The 19,231-nt window shown below is 39.8% G+C and overlaps 1 protein-coding gene across 1 annotated transcript; it reads left to right on the top strand.

Annotated features, from left to right (window-relative positions):
* The first annotated feature begins 290 nt into the window (after nucleotides 1–290).
* On the top strand, nucleotides 291–18,598 carry LOC308634936 (THO complex subunit 7 homolog). Its single transcript, XM_081269137.1, has 8 exons — nucleotides 291–591; nucleotides 12,351–12,468; nucleotides 13,166–13,293; nucleotides 13,600–13,686; nucleotides 15,654–15,711; nucleotides 17,013–17,079; nucleotides 17,189–17,258; nucleotides 18,274–18,598. Exons 1-8 carry the CDS (start codon nucleotides 573–575, stop codon nucleotides 18,339–18,341), a joined length of 615 nt encoding a protein of 204 aa, XP_081125263.1. The 5' UTR covers nucleotides 291–572; the 3' UTR covers nucleotides 18,342–18,598.
* Nucleotides 18,599–19,231: the final 633 nt, after the last annotated feature.

Below are 19,231 nucleotides of genomic sequence, written 5' to 3'. Positions count from 1 at the left end.
CGCGACCTGGAACCCGGGGCCTTTTCCTCCTTGGCCGGCCGCTCCCGCCGCCCGCGCCCGCGGCCCGCGGCCCCGCTCCAGGCGCCCCGCCGCGCCGCGCGCCCCACCCCCGGCTGCGCTCCCTCCCCAGCTTCGGCGGCCCGGGCGCGGCGGGGGCCGCGACCAACTTCCCCGAAGGCCGCTGGGGCCCCGACCCCGCGCTCCCGCAGCCGCGGCGGCGCCCGGGCGAGCTCACCAGGCGGCTGGCGGCGGCCTCTGGGCGTGGGCCGGGCGGGGACGGCAGGGGGGCGGCGGGGCCGGGGCTGCAGCCCGAGCCGCCGCCGCCGGCCGCCTGGCCTCGCCCCCTCACGCGCTGGCCGCGGCCGTCCCCCGGGAGTGCGGGGAGCGCGGGGCGCGCGGGTCCCGCGGCGGCGGCGGCGGCGGCGCGACGCGACTCAGGCGTCGGAGCGGGCGGCCGCGGGCGCCGCAGCCTCCTCCTCCATGGCTGTTTACCCGGCTGCATTGTGGGAGTTTGACCTCCGCCGCCGCCAACCGCCGCTCCAGCCTGCGCTGCCGCCGCCACCGCGCACGCCATGAGAGCCGTGACTGACGGTGAGGCCCGCCGCCGGCCCGCGCGGCCTGGCGCCGCTCCCGGGGTCCCGCCGGCCGCCCCGCCGCGTCCCCCAGTCCCCCGGCCGCCGCGCCCAGCCTCCGCCGCCCTCGGAGCCACGCCGACTCCCTGCCGGCCTTCCCAGGGGCCGCGCGGGGCACCGGGAGCGGGTGCTGGGCCGGCCGTCGGGCGCCGTGGGCACACGTGGGGTCCCGAGGGCTGGGAGCCGAGCGCGGGCGCGTGGTTCCGGGGGCCGTGGAGGGAGGTCCTGGGAGCGGCGCGGGCTAGGGAGCGTGGAGGCGGAGGTCCGGGGTGCCGCAGGGCCTATGGGGTGGCTGCTTACAGGGACTGGGCAGGAGTTCCGGGGCCTGGGGGTGGCTGCTCACAGGGGTGACACCTGGAGGGGTCCCTCAGACAATAGGCTGGATTGCCAGGAGGCCTTGGGATGTGGGTGGGGACAGGGGGCTGCAGCCTGGGTCCGAGAGGAATGGCTGTGAATGAGTGGAGCGGCTGGAGGGCAATCGGAAGTGCACCCGGGAGGTTCACTCCTGTGCCACCCTTATAGGATGAGGCCACCAGGGCCATGGGGACAGTGTGTATGTATATGTGTGTGAGAGAGAATGTGTGTGTTGGGGCGGGTGGTTTGTCAGCTGGAATGGATTGGGGAGGGCTGGTTTTGTGAGCATTTGTAAGTCTAGGGACTGATCAGTAAGGGGACATTTTGGGGAATGGTGAACAGGCATGATGGGCAACTGGAGGAAGAATCTGGAAGGCTTCCTGTTAGGAAGGGAGGTCCTGGGGCACCTAGGAAGGGAAAGGCTGTTGGTTTTGATGCTATTTGTGAAGAGGCTGCTTCTGGACCCTGGGTCCCAACATTAAGGAGCTAGGCAATGGGAAGAACTGGGATAGGCCAAATGTGGGGACCCATAAGAAGTAGTGGGGGGGCAGTTAAAGGCCAGGGACTTTCATGGGGAATTTCTCTCTCTCTCTCTCTCTCTCTCTCTCATTTTTTGTTTTTGGTACCAGAAATTAAACCAAGGGTGCTTGACCACTTACTGAGCCACATCCCCAGCCTTTTTCAGTATTTTATTTAGAGACAAGAATCTCATTGAGACTTAGGGCCTTGCTAAGTTGCTGAGGCTTTGAACTTGCAGTCCTCCTGCCACAGTCTCCTGAGCTGCTGGAATTATAAGTCTGCACTACCCCAGCTGGCTTCCAGTTTTGTTTATTCAGTAGATATTTATAATGCCTGGGCTAGCTAGGCCTTGCTGGGGTTTACAGCCTAGAACCAACAAGCAAGATCTTTTCCTCAGAGGTTACAGACTGGTGAGAAAGACACATTAAGTAATGAGTTGTAAGGGTTACCCATGTTACCACGTGGGAAGAGCAAACCTGGGAACTTTTGGAATAGGTTGTACACTGAAGTAATTACTCTAATCCCTTTTTTTCCCTAAGGATAAATAGGTGTAGTTGAACTTGGTTTCCATTTGGGAAACCACTTGTACAAGAGCCCAAAATATTGGAAGGAGTAAAAATGAGTAGTATTGGCTACAATTTAGAAAGTTGAGCCAAAGATTTTTAACTGTAATGGGAAGCCATTAAACATTTTTGATGTGGGTCATGTAATCAGATTTGCTTTTCTTATGTTGATTTACTTTGGGCTGTGGGCTAGAGATCAAACCCAGGGTCTTGTGTGTGTTAGGCAAGCACTCTACCACCGAGCTACATCCCAGCCCCAGAACTGCATTTACACACACACACACACACACACACACACACACACACATCACTGTACTGTGTGAAGCATGTTGAGGAAAAGTTGAGGTGCTAAGTAAATTTCCTGTCCCTTACTAAAATGTATATTGTACTTACACTATGTATCAGGCACTGTTCTAATTATTGCCCCCCTTTACAGATGGAACTGGAACCCAAAGAGATTAAGTAGCTTGTCTGAAGTCTCACAGGTAGTAGGTTAGAAAGCATGGGCCACAAACCAGGCAGACTGGTTCCAGAGTTCCTGCTCTTCACTCTTACGATGGTCCAAGTGAGAGGTAATGGGGCCTTGGACCAGGATGGGACTGACTAAGAGGGAATGCGGAGAAGTGGACAGGTTGGAACATATGAGGTAGGGTGCCAGGGCTTCAGTGCCTGAGTGAGCATGGAAGGGGAAAGTCAGGATGATCCCACATTGTGGCTGGAGTGACTCTGGGCCTACTAGGGCTACTTCTATATTTATTGAGAAATAGCACTCCAAAGGAGAGGTATTTTGTAAATGGGAGATGGAAAGGAGATGAGTTCTGGTAAATGTACTTCAGTCAAGTGCCCCTACATCCTTTGAGACCATGAAAATCCCCACTCTGTCACTAATATAAAGTGTCTGGCCTCAGGCAGGTTACTTAGCTTCTTTGAACCTCAGCTTTTTTCTCAGTAAGTGAAGATGGTGAAATCCACCTCGGAGGGTTGTTTTGAAGGTGAAATGCAGTAAAAGCCTTTGCACTGAGTCCAGTACATAGTAATGTTCAGTAAATATTAAATATGAGTTGTTTACTAACCTCTGTTCTACTCTCCTATGATGAGATCTGTGCCCTCTCCATCTTTGAATCTGCTCGTATTTCCCTTCCCTGACTTTTCTGCTCTTGGGGAGAAAAATGAGCTGAAATGAGTAATATTTGTGATTAGTCAACAAATAAGTGTTTCAGACCTTCTAAACACAACAGAGGAGGGAGGGCCCCGACTTCTGCTTGAGGGAGAGAGGTAATAGCATGCCATCAAATAAGTAAATAAGATAATTTCTGAGAAGAAGCATAATTAAGTTTTGAGAATGAATTTGATGGAATGATGATAAAGTAATGGGGGTGGAGCTGCCAACAATTAGGATAAAATACGTTGATCAGGTATGATGTCTCTGAAAGCTGATATTTAAAGTGAGATCTGAAAAGATCAACCATGTGAAGCACCCAAGAAAGTATTTCAGGTAGCGGCAAAGGCCTGAGGTGACAACAGGCTGTACCTCTTGGGTGAAGATGAGGAAGGCCAATTGGGGTGGACCCAGGGAGAGGGATGTAAAGGGAGGGAAGCCAAGTGGAGCTCCTGATGAACTGTGCAGGCTATGGAAGGGACGGGATTGTCCTCTGGGCACCTGGCAATGATTGGAGGATTTTAAGTAGAGAGTCAATGGTCACTTCATCTTTTAGATCATTCTCAGTAGCTGGGTAGTAAGTGCATTCTAGAAAGCCCAGAATGGAAGCTGGGAGCCCAATGTGAAGTATTTGATGTGAAAGACATGGGCTTGGGTTGGTGACGTCAGTGGAGAGGACAGTGAGCAGTGGAAGTTTTTGATATTCTGAAAACTTCTTAGAGGAGGACCAGTATTTGTCCCTGGTGCTTAGATAAGAGCCAGTGTGAGCTGGGTACGGCAGGGGCTGAGCCAGGAGGAATGCAAGTTTGAAGCCTCAGCAACTTAGGCCCTGAGCAACTTGGTGAAACACTATCTCAAAATAAAAAATAAAAAGGTCTGGAGATGTAGCTCAGTGCTAAAGAGCCCTGGATTCAATCCTTAGTACCAAAACAACAACAACAACAAAAAAAAAACCAGTATCCTTTTAAAACTGGGGTACCTGATTAGCTTTGTCCTCATGCAGTCCTTACATCTGCGTATGCATATACAAAAGCCCTTTATTTCTGCACCTAATTTGAGGAAGAACACTGCCTCTGAAGGAAGTAGAGAGGAGCACTATGTTGCCGTCTGTGGATATTGGACTATAGATGTTATCACCAGCATTGTCATTTTATTTGGGGTGGGGGAGAATATTGGGAATCGAACCCATGGTTACTTAGTGGCTTAACCACTGAGCCACATCCCCAGCCCTTTTTTATATTTTATTTAGAGAAGAGATCTCACTGAGTTGCTTAGGGCCTCTCTAAGTTGCTGAGGCTGGCTTTGAACTCACAATCCCCGCCCCCTCAGTCTCCTGAGCCACTGGGAGCATTGCCATTTTATAGATGAAAGAGTGGAAGTCCTGGAGAGTTACTGTCAAATTCCTTTATTCTCTCTCCCCTGATGTCACCATATTGTTTTGGCTAACTGAAAAATAGTTTGGATGTTGTCACTGTTAATTTAAAATATGTTAACAGTTTGTATCTTGGAGGTGTTAATTTAAAGAGTGTTAAACAGTGTTAGTACCCTGTTAAAAATCATTTTAAAAGCACTTTTTGCAGTACAGAGAACATTAGGTAGATCATTGATATGCCAGAGCAACAGATGGGAGACGAGAAGGGGAGTGGGGTCATCTCTACATTCTATTTAATAGAGCTTGTTGGTTTTGACAACAGATTTTTTTTTAATCAGAAAGGTGTAATGCTTGGATATATGCTTGTTAAAATTTGAAATAATGATTTTAATATGCCTATAAACAATATGACAGAATAATGGAACTGCACTATAACCGTATAATAATGTAATTCTGTATATTTTGTTATGAATGCAGAGGTGACACCAGTCACCTATAAAAGAAAGATAATAGCACACTTTACAGAGTGTTTCAAGGATGAAGTATGATACCACATGTAAAAGCACTTTGAAGTTGAGTGACCATTTAGTAGCCAAGCCAAGACACTTTTCAGAGTGAAAGGAGACACACGAGATATATGTTCACCGATAAGTGTGTGAACAGCGCTTAAGTATTTGCTGCTGCTGTTGGTGGGACAAAAATGGATTCCCTTTCTTTTTCCACCAGTGCCAGTAGATTTGTCCAGCTTATTCCATAATCCACTGTTCCAGCAAGAGGATAACTAATGTACTTCAACTATTTCATATTTCTTTAGCCCAAATAGATAAGCAAGTTTGGCACTCCATCCTTGAGATGCACCATATTCTAAGCATTGAGACAGAAAAACAGAAGATCCCCATATTGTTTTTTTGCTTTTAAAAAAAAAATTTAGACACTTTTAGCTTGAGAAATTTACTTTGGCATCAGCAACTTACTTACATTGGTCCTAGGGATCTCAGGAGAGACCAGTATTTACGTGGAAGAATCAAACCATCTTATTTATTGTTCTTTCTGCCCATGTTTTATGTGTCTTTTTTACATTATTTGCCTTAAAAATTACTTTAATGATTTTTAAACTTTTTGAAAGTTTAAACTTTTTGAACTTTTTGAAGGGGGCCCAGAGTTACTTTGCCATAAGGATCTTTAACAAACAAGCCACATATAATTCATCTTAATAACTCATGAGTGGTGCTGATCTAATGATGAATCTAACAGGAATCTGAATAAACATTGTTTTTGCATGGCCTTACCTCATCTTAATTTAATATCAATAAAATAATTTCCAAGCCGTCTTTATTGTTTTTACAGGATGGAACACAGCCCACCCGAATTACTAATGTAAGCAATCAGATTGCTTATGGAAGGCTTCATGTATGATAATTTATGAACTCAGTGTGTATGGCTTTAGATGTGTTCAGCATGGACCTAATTGTTAAAGCGTCATTAACAATAACAAGGGTGTCATTAAAAATCATAATGCTTATACCATTTGTATAAGCATTTAAAAATTTTTCTCTAAATTTAAAAACTCTAAACTTAGAGGTAATAGAAGCTGCTCTCCAATTGGGGCCACACCATTTTGTTTGATTTTGTTTCTGTTGGAGCTGTGTTCTGCGCTTTATATGTGTTATTTCAGTAATTTTTGTCTGCAGAGAGTTTTCTAGGCAGCAGCTATCTTAAAGTTTAAGCCAGAAATGCATAACCTTGGAATAAATTTGAGGCAGAAGCAAATTTGTGAGGAATCATAATTGGAGAAAATTGTGTATGCATAAAATGCATGAAATGTATCTACATAGGTATATAGATATGTCTAGATATACCTTTGACATTTACTTTTGAACATCTTTAGGATGAAACAAGTTGAGGATTAAATTCAACATAAAGATAAGGATAATATATTTTTGTGCTTTTTTCTACCGTGGACTGGCTCTGTGTCTTTCCGTACCATGAAGTCTGCAACCCTACAAAGAAGATAGTTTTATTCCCATTTTACAGATGAGGTTAAATGTTGGTCTGTGTGCACACACACAAAGTAGGCATTAGGTGAATAAGCAAACATTGGCTCCAGTTTTTGATTTGTAACCCAGGAGATTGTCTGTGAGAAGGTGTGCTCAGATTGAAGAGGGATCAGGCCGACGGTGAGGAGGCCTGTGAGTGCCTAGACAGGGAATCCCCTCCCTGCCACAACTCATCTTCCACTTCCCTCTCAAGTCTCCCCCCAGCGTTGGCATTGGCCCCTACCTCTTCCTAACCAAGCCTCTGCTCATCCTAACCTGCCTCCCAGGACCTGTGATTCTAATCTCTCCTTTTAATTTAGGTCATGTTAGCTCTTAACAGCAAGCGCTTTGGCAGCCCCAGCCTTCCTGCTTCTGGGCTTTTCCTGGTTTCAGTCTATTTTGTACACTGCTCTCAGCTTGATCCTTCTAGAAAGTTTTGCCCATGAATCTTTAGCAACTCCCAGTTACCTACCAGCAAAGCCTGGATTTAGAAATAGGGCATTTGTTAATATGCACTCTCAAAGTCCCACCCCACTGCCTATATGATGCTGGGTCCCACTATTTGACTTCTGTCATCTGTCCAGTCTTCCTGGTGTTCTAGTGCACTCAGGCCCCAGAGCCTGTCTCTCGCTCCCACACTGGAGCTCACAGCTTTCTCCTTACCCAGGGTGAAGGGAAAGGACTTGAACTTTCTTTTAATAACAACTAGCTAAGTGGAGTGGCGCACGCCTGTGATCCCAGTTGCTCGGGAGGCTGAGGTAGGAGGATAGAGAGTTCAAAGCCAGCCTCAGCAACTTAGTGAGGATGTAAGCAACTCAGTGAGATACTCTCTCTATATAAAAAGAGCTGGGGGTGTAGCTCAAAGGTTGAGTGCCCCTGAGTTCAATTCCCAGGTCCAAGAAAAAGAAAACTAACATTTTGAATACTCTTCTGATTTAAAAACCAAACAAAAGGATATTTTCTCATTTCCAGTCTGTCTACCCCACTTACACTACCCACTCTCTTGGTAACCCCTGTAATTAGTTTCTTGTCTGTCATTCCAGGGTATCCAAACAAATGTAAGCTCATAAAAATATATATTCTCATCTCCCCTGATTTTTGTTTGAAAAACAATACCGTAATACTGTTCTCCACCTTTTATAACAAGGTATCTTAAATGATCTCTAGATCAATACATGGAGTACTTATTCTTTTTTCCTTATAGCTTCAGAGTACTCCCTCTTGTTCCTATGCTAAAATTTGTTTAATTTTCCCCTATTTATGTATATTTGGTTTGCTTTTAGTATTTGTTATTATAATGTTTCAGTGCATAATCCAGTGTCATATTGCTTAAGTACATCTGGGTTGTTGAGTCAAAGGCTCTATGTTCTTTGAAATTTTGATAGAATTGGTTGCCTTTCAGTTTTTTTGATTGATGATTTTTAAGTGTCAAAAGAGCAACTCAGCTGGGCATTATGGCACACAGGGCTCCAGAGGGTGAGGCAGGAGGCTCTCAAGCTCAAAGCCAGCCTTAGCAATTTAGCGAGACCCTGTCTCAAAATAAGAACTTAAAAGGGCTGGGAAGCACCCTTTAGTTCAATCCTGGGTACCCAACAAAAAAAGCCACTTAGACTCAACCTCTTGATTTTCCCCAAGCCAAAGGGAGCTGTAATCTCTGCCAACAGCCCCGCCTCCCTGTGTGTGTATTTCTATGTGTGCTGTTTCTCCAATGAGAGTAAAAGGGCTCGGGTCTTTATTTCATATCCTCAGAATTTGCTGAGGTACCTGTGGATACATCTGATTGGTCAGATCTTCATGTCTTTTTTACAAGTAATCACCACTGTGGAAACGAAAATAAGGTGGTTGCCTGCTAGCCCTTGATAGTGGCTGGTTGAAACAAAGCTCTTTAGAAAGCAGATGTCCTGTGCAGGGAGCACAAATCTAATTTAAGAATATTTATTGAACATTTGAATGTATAAAACATGGTGTGAGAGGCTTAGGAGGAAACAGAAGAAATAGGACATAGTGCTGGCCTTCACTAACCTTTCTCCAAAGTAGGGAGGATGAGAGGAGCCTGGAGACTCGGCTGGTTTGGCCTGAACCGTGTTCTACATGTCTTTCAGGAAGACTTTTCTAATTGGTGTATTACATTATATATAGAAAACTGCACAGGTCTTAAAATAGCTAGAAGGATCACAAAATGTGTTTCAACATTTTTAGATAGTTATCAAATTTGAAAAAATCAGGTTTTATGATAGATTCCCCTTCCTCATGTGCTTTCTTCCTGTTCCCCGAATGCATTTGCATTCAAAATCCACTGTCCTCAATATTAAGCATAAGGCCTAGGCATCTGGGTAGAAGGTCAGTTTGGTGGGGAGGAAGGGACAACAGGATTGAAGAGAGCAAAAATAAGTAAGAGAAATTACTGAATAATTGCTTAAGTACATCTGGGGTTGTTGAGTCAAAGGCCATATGTTCTTTGAAATTTCGATAGAATTGGTAATAGCATCAATTCTGCCAGAATAGCTCACCTGTAGATATTTCCTTTTATTTATTTATTTTATTTATGTTTTTTTGTTGTTTTGGTACTGGGGATTGAACCCAGGGGTTCTTAACTACCAAAGCCACATCCCCAGCCCTTTTTAATATTTTATTTAGAGACAGGTTCTCACTGAGTTGCTTATGGCCTCAGCCATGCTGTTTTTGAACTCTTAATCCTCCTGTCTCAGCCTCCCGAGCCTCTGGGATTACAGGAATGCGCCACCACACCTGGCTCCTTTTTGTTTTGTTTCATTTAAAAAATTGAAACATTGATAGTTTTTTTTAAAAATCATTTTGCATTTTAATCTCTTTGAGGACTTTTATTTTTCTGTTTCTTTAGATAACATTGTATGTGTTTTAAAACCAAAAGCATTAGTTCATGTTTTTAAAATATAAAACATCTGACGAATCTATAGCTTGAGCAGTCTTTCAAAGCCATGCTTGATAACCAAACCCAATTCTAAAAATGTCTATCTCATGCTACCACAATATATTTTAAAACTGGAGTCCTCTGCCTTCCCAAGTTTTATCTCTGTTGCACCTGTGCTCAGAAATCCTCCTGCCTACACACAGGAACTATTGTTTAAAGATTTTGCTGTTGATTCATCATGCAGCCTCTCCAGGAATTATTTACACTTTAAAAATTCATTTTTTTAAAATGCATTTGGTTAAAAAGGAAACCAAAACCTCCCAAAATAAGCAAACAAAATCCTTGTACAATGGCATGTAAGGAATTACATTTTTTCTCATCTCTTAGATGTAGTCCCTCTCATCTGAAACAACCACTATTACCAAGGTTGTTTTGTTTTTGGTGTCAGGTACTGAACCCAGGGGCACTTTACCCCCAGGCCACATCCCCAGCCCTTTTTATGTTTTATTTTGAGACAGCCTCTCCTAGATTGCTTAGGGCCTCACTAAGTTGCTGAGGGTGATTTGAACTCATGATCATGCAGCCTCAGCCTCCCAAGCTGCTGGGATTACAGGCATATGCCACTGCACCTGGCTGACTATTACTAATTTTATGAATCCTTTCAAAGATATTTTCTGACTAAACTCATGCCTGTGTGATGTACGTACACACACACACATACCCGGTCTCAGGCTCCTCCATTCTACACATAGCACAGCACGTTGTGCTTCTCCGCACGTTTTCGTTTTACTTAACAAAAATAAGATTTCTTGGCATCAGTATAGACTCCAATCTTATTTTTTTGGCTGCATACTATTATATGAACATTTCATAATTAAACCAGTCTCTTCCTGGTGAATATATAGGTTTGCAATATTTCAACTACAGACAGCACTTCTACAAACAACCCTTTATACCTTCCTTTGTGTGTGTAGGTGCATATATTTTTAAAGCCTCAATTCCTAGAATTAAACTATGGAGTCAGAAAGGTGCATGCACTCTTCATCCAGTGGCCTTGGAGAGTTTGACAGTGTGCACCCTCTGGTATATGTGAGTGCAATTTCCCAATGCCTTTGCCAACCTTTTGAACGGTCAGGTTTTGGTCTTTGCCAGGCTGATGGGAAATGGCATTGTAGTGTCGATTCCCCTGGCCTTTTTTGTTATGATCCTGGTCCAAACACGAGCTCAGGCCTGCCAGGCAGGCAGGTTGGGACCCCACTTGTTATAGTCACTGCCGGTCCATACTGCTTTTCTGTTTTTCTCTTTTCCTCAGGGCAAAATGAGACAGTTTTGTTAAAAAGAAAGAAAAAGGAAAGAAATTCTCATGGGGAAACTTAAGATAACAGTATTCTACTTGTATTGTATCAGTTTACTCTCTTCCCCTGACCAACTTCTCTTTTCTTGTCCTAGTCCGCCACTCTGTCTTTTAAAATATTCTTTATCTCTTCTCACCACTGCCTTTCAGGACAAGGAGCCCCCCTTCCCATCAGGAATTGAACCCAGAGGCACTTGACCTCTGAGCCACATCCCCAGACCTTTTTATTTTTTATTATAAAACAGGGTGTCACTAAGTTGCTTAGGGCCTCTCTAAGTTGCTGAGGCTGGCTTTGAACCTGTGCTCCTCCTGCCTCAGCCTCCTGAGCCGCTGGGATTACAGTTGTGTACCATGCCACCCAGCCAGACAGGTTCTTCTTCTTTTTTTTTTTTCAAAAAAAAGTTATCCAAGAATTTATTTTCTTGGTTGCTTATTTATTTATTTTTATTTTACCTGAAGATTTTTCCTCTTTGCCTGTGATACCTTGACACACAATAGAAAATCACTTTCTTTTAAAAAAAAATTACACATATATACGTATTTGTAAGATACACATCATACAAGTTATCCACTTCACTTAGCCATTTTTTATTCTTTTTAGATACATATAACAATAGAGTGTATTTTAACATATCATACATACATGGAGTATAGATTATTCTGATTGGGATCCCATTCTTGTGGTTGTCCATGATGTGGGGATTCACTGGTTGTGTATTCATATATGAGCACAGGAAAGTTCTGTCCCATTCATTCTACTGTCTTTCCCATTCCCATCTCCTCTCCCTTCCCTTCATTCCCCTTTGTCTAACCCAGTGAACTTCTATTCTTCCCTCCCCCTTGTTGTGAGTCAGCAACTGCATATCAGAGATAACATTCTGCCTTTGGTTTTTATGATCGGCTTATTTCACTTAGTACAATAATCTCCAGATTCATCCATTTACTGGCAAATACCATAGTTTCATTCTTCTTTGTGGCTAAGTAGTATTCCATTGTGTGTATGTACCACATTCTCTTTAACCATTCATCCATTGAAGGGCACCTGGATTGATTCCATACTTAGCTATTGTGAATTAAGCTGCTGCAAACATGGATGTGGCTTCATCTCTGTAGTTGCTGATTTTCAGTCCTTTGGGTGTATACTAAAGAGTGGGATATTAGTTAGCCATTTTAAAGTATACAATTCAGTATCATTAAGCACATTGACATTTCATTTTTTAAAATATTTTTTAGTTGTCTATAGACATTTATTTTATTTGCTTATTTGTATGTGGTGCTGAGGATCGAACCCAGTACCTCATACATGCTAGGCAAGCACTCTACCACTGAGCTACAACCCAGCCCCAAGCACACTGACATTTCAATAATTATCTTTTCAATGAGCACCTGAGTAGTGATATTGGTTATTTGTCCTGAAAAGTCACAAGAGCCAAATGGTCATTTTAATTCACTTTGCCCTTCTCTCTTCCAGACGAAGTGATACGGAAGCGTCTCCTCATTGATGGAGATGGTGCTGGAGATGATCGAAGAATTAATTTGCTAGTGAAAAGTTTCATTAAGTGGTGCAACTCTGGATCCCAGGAGGAAGGGTATTTATTTCACTTGTCTCTATGCCAGTGTACTGATGTCATTTTAATAAGGTCCTGTTAGTGTTTTAAGTTTCACTCACCGAATTGTCCACTTAAATCACTTCTTGTCTCATCAAAAGATTTTTTTTTTCTTCTCTTCGGAGGCCTTATAAAACAAACATGTAGAAAGCAGGTAAAAGAAGAAATGAAGACTAAATTCAGGCTCGTTAACATGGTCACTTTTAGCAGATAAGTATTTAACAGGACAAGATAATCTAAATGAAACTTCTTTCCTTTGTTAATAAAGTTCCTGCAAGATATCTAGGTTTTTAACAAAATTCTTCCTCATTTGGATTCACTTTCCACAGAATAAGTGTAATATACATATAGAACGGAAGAACTATGAGAATAGAATTGTGAAAATAAGCAAACTTCTTAATCAAAATAATTTTTAAAAATGATTTAAACAATTCAGACAGATTTGCTTGAATTAAGCCTACACCGATAAAAACAATAGGCCCGTCTTACGTTTGTAACCATAGCTGTTTATAAAGGCACATTTGGAAAAAGAAAACGTAAGGGATGGATATTCTAGATTTTTTTTAAAGAAAACATTTGTCTCAGAATGTGATATAACTTAATTAGCAAAGCTTTGCCTGCATTAAAGTAGTTTAATTTTAGCAATCCACAAACATCTTTTTCCTCTTTTTTCTATCAGATATAGCCAGTACCAACGTATGCTGAGTACACTATCTCAATGTGAATTTTCAATGGGCAAAACTTTGCTGGTGTATGAAATGAATCTCAGAGAAATGGAAAATTATGAAAAAATTTACAAAGAAATAGGTAAAAATGATAATGTTTCTGTCTATATTTTTATTCTTTATGATCTAAAGGAAAAATACCTACTAACAATATTCTTGGGTTAGTGATAAAAGTTACTTACAATATTAATAGAATTCATACAGTAAGTGGTATCTGCAAAAGTTTATAGTGTGGTAGGATGATTGAGGTTACAGCTACTTTTTTAATACCAGCATCTATTTAGTTAGCAATAGGACTTCAATTTAAAAACATGTTTTAAAATTGAAAATGGATGGAGATTATATGTGTTGTTATTAACTATCTTTTAAAAAATACCCTTTTATATAGAATGTAGTATTGCTGGAGCTCATGAAAAAATTGCTGAGTGCAAAAAGCAGATTCTTCAAGCAAAACGAATACGAAAAAACCGCCAAGGTAAGGGTTTTGAGGGATTTCATGTGCAAATACTTTACTACTGACTGGTATTTTCATGCAGTTTTTAATGTGAGGTAAAATCAGCAGCCAGAATCAATTTAATTGACAAAGAGAATCAGGATGGGACTGGGGCTGGGGATCAGTGGTAGAGCGCTTGCATAGCATGCATGAGGCACTGGGTTCGATCCTCAGCACCACATTGAAATAAAATAAAGATATTGTGTCCACCTAAAACTAAAAAATAAATTTAAAAAAAAAGAATTAGGAGAAACATTTAATTCTTAAAACCATAAATAGAAAATAGAAAAAAAAGGAATGATCTGCTGAAAAAAAGTTTTTGCTGAGATGTATTGATTATCCAGGTATTTCTTCTGTCTTCAGACAATTTTGCCTGAATATTTTGTTTAATCAGCAAAAGTGATTTATGTAAGTACACTAGTTATAGGATCGATTTCTTTGATGAGAGAGAGAGGAGAATTTAAACACAGTTGGTTTTCATTAAGTATAAAGGAAGCAGATATATTCAGGATGCCTAACTATATAACAAGAAAAAGTTAAAGTTTAGTTTTATTCTAATCTTTCTTTTTAACTAGAGTTTACCCTTATCTAGTTCATAAACTTTCAAATAATTTTTTTGGGGGGTACCAGGGATTGAACTCAGGGGCACTCGGCCACTGAGTTCGACCCCTGGTACCCCCCCCAAAAAAAAAGTACAATCATAATTATGATAATATATATTAAAAACTGGGAGAAAATAGAAAATGTGAATAGTTATTTGGGGGTTGTGGGTTTTATTATCTAGGTTTTCTTTGTTTTTGTTTTGTGTTATACTGAATATCTATTATATTGTAATGGAGGTTTTTTTAATTTAAAAAAAATCATGCTTAGTAATATACTGAGTTCCAAAACAATAAACTTCACGTTTTAGAGAGCTAATTAAGATAAAGTTTTATCCTGACCTCTTTTTTTTTCTTTTAGTTCTGGGGATTGACTACAGGGTGCTTTACCACTGAGCTACGTCCCCATATCTTTTTATCTCTTCTTCTGGCCTCTAACTTGCAGTCCTCAGTGGTAGAGCACTTGCCTCAAACGTGTGAGGCACTGGGTTTGATCCTTGGCACCACAAAAAATAAATAAATAAAGTAAAGGTATTGTGTCCACCTACAACTAAAAAAAAACAACCTTGCAATCCTCCTGGCTCAGCCTCCAGAGCTGCTGGAATTAGATGCACGCACCACTAAGCCTGGCTCATTTCCCCTTTATAAAAGGTGGCTTTTGTATTCAGTTCAAAGTATGTATGCTAAAGTTTCAGTGGCCAATTTACAGCAAAATATAATAACATAATAATTAATATCAATGCCAGATTATTTAAAAATATATTGCAAAGAATTTTGATTGAATAGGAGACTTTTAAGTGAACCTCACTATTTACCATTTCATAGAAATGTTAATATAAGCAATAAAACTTAATCTTAGAGGTCTCAGTGAAGCAGCAACAATCATCTTAATTTTGAAGTATTTTAAAGTTTCTGAAGTTTTTACCTTTAGAATGGTGAGGAAATTAACAAATTAACAGTAAGATATGTTTTTCTCACTGATTCTCCCCCCCTTCCACCACCAACCACACACTCTGGGCAAAGAGTAAGATCCTTTTCAGATTCAGTCCACTTGATCGATAATGACTTAAAAGTCATTGATGCTTATGCTGACTTCTTATATTCTGTACAGGACATGTTAGTGGAAAAACAGAATCTGGAGCCAAAATCCTTGTATTTAACACTTTTTTATGTCACAGATGATTATCGTTGTGGTTCAATCAAGTGGCATGGCAATACTCCCATCCATCATTGTTTTCCTTTCTTTATGTACTAGGAAAATGAGTAGGAGACATGTGTGATACTATGCATTTTCTTTTGATATTTAAAGTTTTTAAAAGAAAACTTGGTAAATATTTTTATGTCTTTCAGAATATGATGCTTTGGCAAAAGTGATCCAGCATCATCCAGATAGGCATGAGACATTAAAGTAAGTTTAGAGCTTTTCCTTGCAAAGGAACTAACCTACATAAACCTACATAAACATTCAAGTATACTCATCTATACATTCCATTTTTATAAAATAAATAACGTGTCAAAAGGAGAAATCAAGATTTTCAACATTATATATCCTAACACTGTTTGATTAGATCTTTTTCTTTTTCCAATCTTTCTGTCTATAGGTCTAAAATGCATGTGATGTGTCTCAATGGGAAAATGGATAAATAGAATATATTCTATTCATGTAATAAAATACTAAACAGCATAAACTTAATAAACTAGATATATACTTTTTTTTCCTCTCTTAGTACTAGTGATTGAACTCAGGGGCACTCTACCACTGAGCTACATCCCCAGCACTTTTTATTTTTAACTTTGAGACAGGGTCTCAGTAAGTTACTGAGACTGACTTTGAACTTGTGATTCTCTGGCGTCAGCCTCCTGAGTCTCTGGGGTTACAGGTACACCACCAGGCCTACCTAGACATATACTTTTACAACACAGATCCCCCCAAAAAATCAGTGAGGAAAATGACAGACACATGAGTTTTAAATTATTTCTAATTTTCTACATACATACAGAAAATAACCATTTGTAAAAGTTAGAAAATACCAAGTATTATTTATTAATACTATATATTATCAGAAACACAGATACATGCATTAAAAAGGGATTGGAATGATGCAATGACTGTGTGAATGGAAAATAAAGGACAAAAGAAGGCCTGAGGTAGGGGACTAGAGAAGGGGGTGGGGAGGGAGGTGAAGTTCAAAGGGTATTTCAAGTTAATCAGCAGCAGGTTTTGTTTTTGATTTTTTTTTTAACTGAAGGAAAATCTTGAAGTTAGTATGATAAAAATGTACTGTTTCTTGAGTTTGGTTATTCTATTATCTGAGTTTTTCTGTACTTGTAAACTTTATATAAAAATATACCTTTTGGGGGCTGGGGTTGTGGCTCAGCAGTACAGTGCTCGTCTAGCATGTGCAAGGCACTGGGTTCGATCCTCAGCGCCACATAAAATAAGTAAAATAAAGGCATTGTGTCCAACTACAACTAAAAATTTTTTTTTAAATAAATAAAATTAAAAAATGAAAAATAAAAGTATAGCTTTAATGAAAATAGTGCACATTTAGTAGTTAAGAAGTTCTAAACTTTACAAGTCTCACATAATGGAGTATTTTAATTCTTTTTACATTTTAAAAATACTATTTAATACTTTAAATGTTTGATTAGAATTGTAAGTTCTATTTCCCAAAACAGCAAAGAATAGCACTGTTTTACTTTTTTCAGAGAATTAGAGGCTCTGGGAAAAGAGTTAGAGCATCTTTCACATATTAAAGAAAGCGTTGAAGATAAGGTATTTGCATATATATATATTTTTCCCCTTTGTTTTTTTATGGTGTATATGTGTGTCTGTGTGTGTTTATAGATCAATTTCAATAAATTTTTTCTTCTTGTTAATATAGCTGGAATTGAGACGGAAGCAGTTTCATGTTCTTCTTAGTACTATCCATGAACTTCAGCAAACATTGGAAAGTAAGTAGAAATTATCTCAAAATGAATGTTTTGAAGATTTTTCAGTGATTGAGAGGTGTGCCTTTTACGGTTTGGAGTGAGATAATACCTTCAATTTGTAAATAGAAGAATATCTGGATGACATTAGAAGACACTCATTTGTTCTACTTTTTAAATATATGCAGAAGCATTTTAATTTTGTAGTAACTGGTTTAAATATATATCTAGTAGTTTAAATATGAAAAATTCAAGGATGTTAGATAACAGAGTTTTTTATTGGTTTTCTATAGTTTATTACTGTAAAGTAATAAATCAGGCCCCAGGAAGGCTATGATAAGTAATTTGTGCATAAGAATATTTGCACACCCAGGCCAGGTTTGGAGGCACTCACCTATAGTCCAGCAGCTTGGGAGGCTGAGGCAGGAGGATCGAAAGCTCGAAGCCAGCCTAGGCAACTTACTGAGGTCCTAAGCAACTCAGTGAAACCCTGTCTGTAAATAAAATACAAAGTAGGGCTGGGGATATGGCTCAAAACCCACTCCTGAGTTCAATCCCCAGAACCAAAAAAAAAAAAAAAACCTTTTGCATACCCAATGAATGGTACGTACTTTGAGGGAAAATATATCTTTCCCTTAGATATATACTTTTAAAACTCAGATTCCCAAAAATAATGAGTGAAAAAAATGAAAGACATGTAATGAATTTTAAGTCATTTATAAGGAAGAGAAGACTTGCTATTGATTATAGCCAATTGGAAATTTGTGTTCACTTGATCTGATTGTCCCAAGGCCTATGTTTATTTTTTTAAGTGAAATCTGTCATACAGATTTTAAATTTTGATTCAACTAATAACAACCACCAAACAGCATTTTTAAAATCAAACATTTATGTGAGACAGTTGCAGTTACAGACTGCCATTTTGCCATCTTTTCTTTAAAAGTATTGGCTAATAAAAGATAAAAATGTTTCACATGTGCATTAAGCATAAAATGTTGGCAAATTTGACTAAGGTTTTGTGTTTCTTTTTCAATTACAGATGATGAAAAGCTCTCAGAGGTAGAAGAAGCTCAAGAAACAAGCATAGAAGCAGATCCTAAGCCCTAGGCAATCGAATCACTGTTCCCCCAAAATATTGAAAGAGCTACATAATCTTAGTATGCTTAGAATTTGTTGTGCTCTTGACATATTTGTAGTTTAGCCAATGAAGTACTTTGCTATTAAATATTAATGCACATCTCATTTATATTTCTTCATACAAAGAAAAATGGCTTCAGTATATATGTTTTTATTGAAATGCATTTTTCATTCTTAAAAAGTAGGAAACAGCATCCAAAAATGTTTAATAAAATATCTTTAAGTTACATGTTTGTGCCCATTAGTAACTGGTGACATTGACTGCCTTATAAAATAAGTGAAGACTGAGAAGGTGGCATTTATAGGGTGTATATATGGGACGATGAGTCAATTTCTGGAAATTATTACCACTTTAGAAAATGAAAATGAAGTCCATGAATAAGCCTCAGAAGGACCATGAACCTGTGAAATTACATGCACAGTGTTTATGGTGTATGTTTACTGTGGGAAGAGGTACTGTGATGTTAAGAATCACTGGTGTCAGAGGTAATTACAAGATCCAAAAGTAAATCCATAGGCATTGCTTTCTCTTTCACTCTCCCTCTCTCTAGTACTTAAAGAATGTAGTTGTTAAATGTTTTAAGTTTTTTCTCTACTGTTTTGACCTTTAGAAGTCATTTTCAATCAAAAAATATATTTATAAAATGAAAAGTTATTTGAAGTAAATAGTTTAAGATGATCTTGCATAAAGGATTTTTTAATCATAAAAATTGAACTAAGTCTGGATCGTTTGTAATTTTCTTAAGTATTACACATGCAGTTCTTGTTAGGTTCCATTCTCATCCATTTATTTTAGTTCAAAGACATGACATTTTCCATGAATCATACCTTCATTATGTTATGTTTTCATAATTTTAATA

This window comes from Spermophilus citellus, assembly GCF_964194105.1.
Source record: "Spermophilus citellus genome assembly, chromosome: 16".
NCBI lineage: Eukaryota > Metazoa > Chordata > Mammalia > Rodentia > Sciuridae > Spermophilus > Spermophilus citellus.
This window is presented reverse-complemented; position numbering and strand designations above follow the sequence as displayed.